The 4276-nt window shown below is 33.0% G+C and overlaps 1 protein-coding gene across 1 annotated transcript; it reads left to right on the top strand.

Moving 5' to 3' along the window:
* The first annotated feature begins 1514 nt into the window (after positions 1 to 1514).
* LOC137818801 (subtilisin-like protease SBT3) lies at positions 1515 to 3908 on the top strand. The gene has a single exon (XM_068622413.1). It carries the CDS (start codon positions 1587 to 1589, stop codon positions 3819 to 3821), a length of 2235 nt encoding a protein of 744 aa, XP_068478514.1. The 5' UTR covers positions 1515 to 1586; the 3' UTR covers positions 3822 to 3908.
* Positions 3909 to 4276: the final 368 nt, after the last annotated feature.

Here is a 4276-nt window from a genome sequence, read left to right as displayed (position 1 = left end):
AAGTTAATAAACTACATTCCTAATGAGTGTTTGTTTATTAGTTATGCTAAGTTTTTCTTCTTAATTTTATTCATAATTCGAGTAGTGATTTAGATAAGGAAAATTGTTGCTATACTTTAAATTATTTTTTTCTATTCACTTATGAGTGATCATTTCTTATAGAAATTTACAATTAACACTCATCATTCAAACTAACTATACGAAAATGCTTAAGCATCTCTTTAATTTTTTATTAACTATAAATATTATAAAATCATAAAATATATTTTAATAAATGAAATAATTAATGTAAAATAATATATAAAATGTATTTCATAAAAAGAAAAAAGTGAATTTCTAAAAAAAAATATAGAAATATGGTAATACTGGATACACTTAACGATAAATCTGAAAAATAAAACATAAAATTATGAACCGTGTTAATATGTATCTCTATATTTTAATATAAAAATTGTGCACCATTTAAGAAATTTAGATAACCACTTAATTTTATAAACGTATATGCATCATTATATAAAGAAATGTACTCATTTCACTATATTTTAATTTACTTCTTAATTAATTTGTAACATCATATAAATATATTAACATTTTAAATACAGTTTTATAATCATATAACAATTAAAATAGTCACATATAAATAACTTTTCACCATTTCGTTATTTACTTCTTTATACCAACTGAAATGCTTTCCTATTAAATTATATTTGACTGAAAAATAATAAATATGAAATTTACTAATAATTTAATTGTTGTGTGTGCAAGTTTTTTTCTTATTAATTATTTGAGTTAAGTCTCATAATTAAAAATATAAATAATAAATAAAATATACACAGTAGACTACTCATTCAAATATTAAATATTTTACAATGAATAGATAAAATTATTAATATCATTTCTTACTCTTATAGTACAATTGACTACTAGTTTAATTTGGTATTCATCTTCATTTATTTAATTTCTATTTAAAGTCTAATAAAAAATTAAATAGAAAAAATAAATACAGTTGATTACTCATTAAAAGATATAGATGTCTTAAAAAAGAAAAGTTAAATTTATATAAATAATTCTTCTTCTCTATATATCACCTTAAAAATTACAGTTAAAAACATTTAAAAATTACAATTAAAAACACTTTTAATATGAATTGTACGCATGATACCAATTTCACTGGTCAGTAAAGCAAATTGACCAATTAATTCCAAGAATATATTTAAAAATTATTTAATTTTAATACATATAGTTTTTAAGGGTGTTGTAATTAGAGTGAATCAAGTCAAGCTAGGTTTTAATAAAGAAAAATATATTTTGATATTCTTTCAGAGTTTCAACTATTTAATAAATATTTATTACTATAATAATAACAATAAAGTTTTTAAATTTCTTTATATTTATTATTGTTTTTATTATCACTATATCAATAAGAAAAAAAGCTTTTTATTAAGTAGATGAAATTGGTATCAAGATATGATTATCTTATTAATAAAGAGGATTGTTAAATAGTTCTTAGTGAGATAAGGAGTTGATGTGTTGGTTCAGTATTTGAATCCCTGTCTTGGACAATTAGTCCTTCACATTCTTCAATCATGGCTACCATAACTCATGTTTTTCTCTGGTTTTCCAGCATCATTATCCTTAACCTCGTTCATACCTTGGCTCAGTCTCATAACTATATCATCCACATGGACGCATCAGCCATGCCCAAAGCATTTTCCACCCAACACGCTTGGCATTTGTCAACTCTTTCCTCTGCATTAGATAGTGCAGAAACCTCCAATCATAATAATCTTGACACTGCATATTCTAAACTCATTTACACCTACACCAACGCCATGAATGGTTTTAGTGCAAATTTGTCCCCAAAGGAATATGAAGCTCTCAAAATCTCCCCGGGTTACGTTTCTTCCACACTAGATCTGCCAACCAAGCTTGACACAACACACTCACCAGGATTCCTTGGCCTCAATCCCAGCACAGGAGCTTGGCCGGCTGCGAAATTTGGTGAAGATGTCATTGTTGGTTTGGTGGACTCTGGACTATGGCCAGAAAGTGAAAGCTTCAGAGACGAGGGAATGAGTGGAGTTCCTTCACGATGGAAAGGCCAGTGTGAAAGTAGCATCAAATGCAACAACAAACTCATTGGAGCTCGATTCTTTAAGAAAGGGTTTTCTTCCCAGCATGCACAATTGTTCACAATTGTGAACTCAACGAGGGACACGGAGGGTCATGGGACGCACACATCTTCCACCGCAGTTGGGAGTCAAGTTGAGAATGCATCATTCTTTGGATATGCCAATGGATCAGCGAAAGGAGTAGCTTCAAAGGCCAGATTAGCCATGTACAAGGTCGTGTGGAATGATAGGATTTACACATCTGATGCAATAGCAGCAATTGATACTGCAATATCAGATGGGGTTGATGTTCTTTCCTTATCACTTGGCTTTGACGATGCAACCTTGTCCAATGACCCTGTTGCTATTGCAACATTCGCAGCCATGGATAGAGGCATTTTTGTGGCCACATCAGCGGGGAATGCGGGTCCTGGTCGTGGAACTGTACACAACGGAATACCATGGGTCACAAACGTGGCTGCTGGCACTTTGGATCGTGAATATCACGGGACTCTTACTCTTGCCAATGGTGTCAACATCTCTGGCTTGTCACTGTATCTAGGAAACCTCTCAGCAAACCAAGTTCCCATTGTTTTTATGGGCTCATGTGACGATTTTGCGAAACTGGGCAATGCACGTAGCAAGATTGTGGTGTGTGAGGATATGAGTGGAAATATTGACAATCTAGCGTCTACTATAGACTTTGCAAATGTTTCGGCAGCAGTGTTCATCTCAAACGTCACCGACCTTACATTTTTTTTACATCGTAGTTTTGCAGGCATCGTTATAAATCCGAGAAATGGAGAAATTTTGAAAGCTTACCTCAAGAGTAACTCTGATGCAAAAGCAAGCATGTCTTTTAAGATAACAGCTTTAGGTATTACACCGGCACCGAGTGTGGATGTTTACAGCTCTAGAGGACCATCACATAGTTGTCCATTTGTGTTGAAACCTGACATCACTGCTCCTGGTACATCAATCTTAGCTGCATGGCCTCAAAATCTTCCGGTGGCACAAACCCTTCACAATAGCTTCAATTTGTTAACTGGAACATCCATGGCAACCCCTCATGTGGCAGGTGTGGGAGCATTGTTAAAAGGAGCACATCCTGATTGGAGCCCTGCAGCTATTAGGTCAGCCATTATGACAACATCGGATATATTCGACAATACTAAGAATCTCATTAGAGACATTGGTGAGGGAGAGAAACCAGCTTCTCCTTTAGCCATGGGAGCTGGTCATATCAACCCCAACAAAGCCCTAGACCCTGGGCTTGTTTACGATGTGGGAGCTCAGGATTATGTCAATCTTCTCTGCGCAATGAACTTCACTCAAGAGAACATCAAAGCCATCACAAGATCCTCTTCCTACAATTGTTCCAAACCTTCCTTGGATCTTAACTACCCTTCTTTCATTGCTTTCTTCAACGATTCTTCTAAGGAGTCAACGCTAACTTGGGAATTTGTTAGAACAGTGACCTATTTTGGGGAGGGACAAACAAGCTATACCGCTAGCATTACACCAATCAAAGGGTTTAATGTGAGCATCATCCCAAACAAGTTGGTGTTCAAGGAGAAGAACGAGAAGCAAAGTTACAAGTTAAGAATTGAAGGTCCAAAGATTGAAGGTTTTGGGTACATCACTTGGACTGACGTGAAACATGTGGTCAGAAGTCCTATTGTGGTCACCAATCAAGCATCTTCAAAATAATTTCCATATACATCAATTTTGTAATCAAGAAATGCTTCCATGTGTTTGAAGTCAAAAATATACAATAACAAAGCTTCATAAATCATCATCATTCCTCTTAATCTCTATCACAATTCAAAGGGGTAAAACACTCTGAATGCTTCTTTATTAATTTATTCTTTTAGTTAATTAAAAAAAAAATCCTCATAATCTTTATGTTCCTAAAATATTGATGCATTTTATGCAAACACAATTGTGTTTATCTTATCTCATTAAGATTTATGCTTTTACGATATCTTGTAAAAATTTCCAATTACATGTGAATTTCCAATACTTGGGTTTTTAATCATTATTTCAATGGATACTAATTTTATGCAATTTTTTTCTGAAGGAATTTATGTACAAATTTTAAAATTCATATAATGTTTCTCACAGATTTCCCTACAACAGTCACAAGAGCTTTCTCAGCAAACAAG

This window comes from Phaseolus vulgaris, chromosome 10 (genome assembly GCF_000499845.2).
Source record: "Phaseolus vulgaris cultivar G19833 chromosome 10, P. vulgaris v2.0, whole genome shotgun sequence".
Lineage (NCBI taxonomy): Eukaryota > Viridiplantae > Streptophyta > Magnoliopsida > Fabales > Fabaceae > Phaseolus > Phaseolus vulgaris.
The sequence above is the reverse complement of the archived record's forward strand: the minus strand, read 5'-3'. Positions and strand labels throughout refer to the sequence as shown.

What these genes read in the sequence shown, in the direction of transcription:
- LOC137818801 (XM_068622413.1), top strand. Translation starts at nt 1,587, where the DNA reads ATGGCTACCATAACTCATGTTTTTCTCTGGTTTTCCAGCATCATTATC.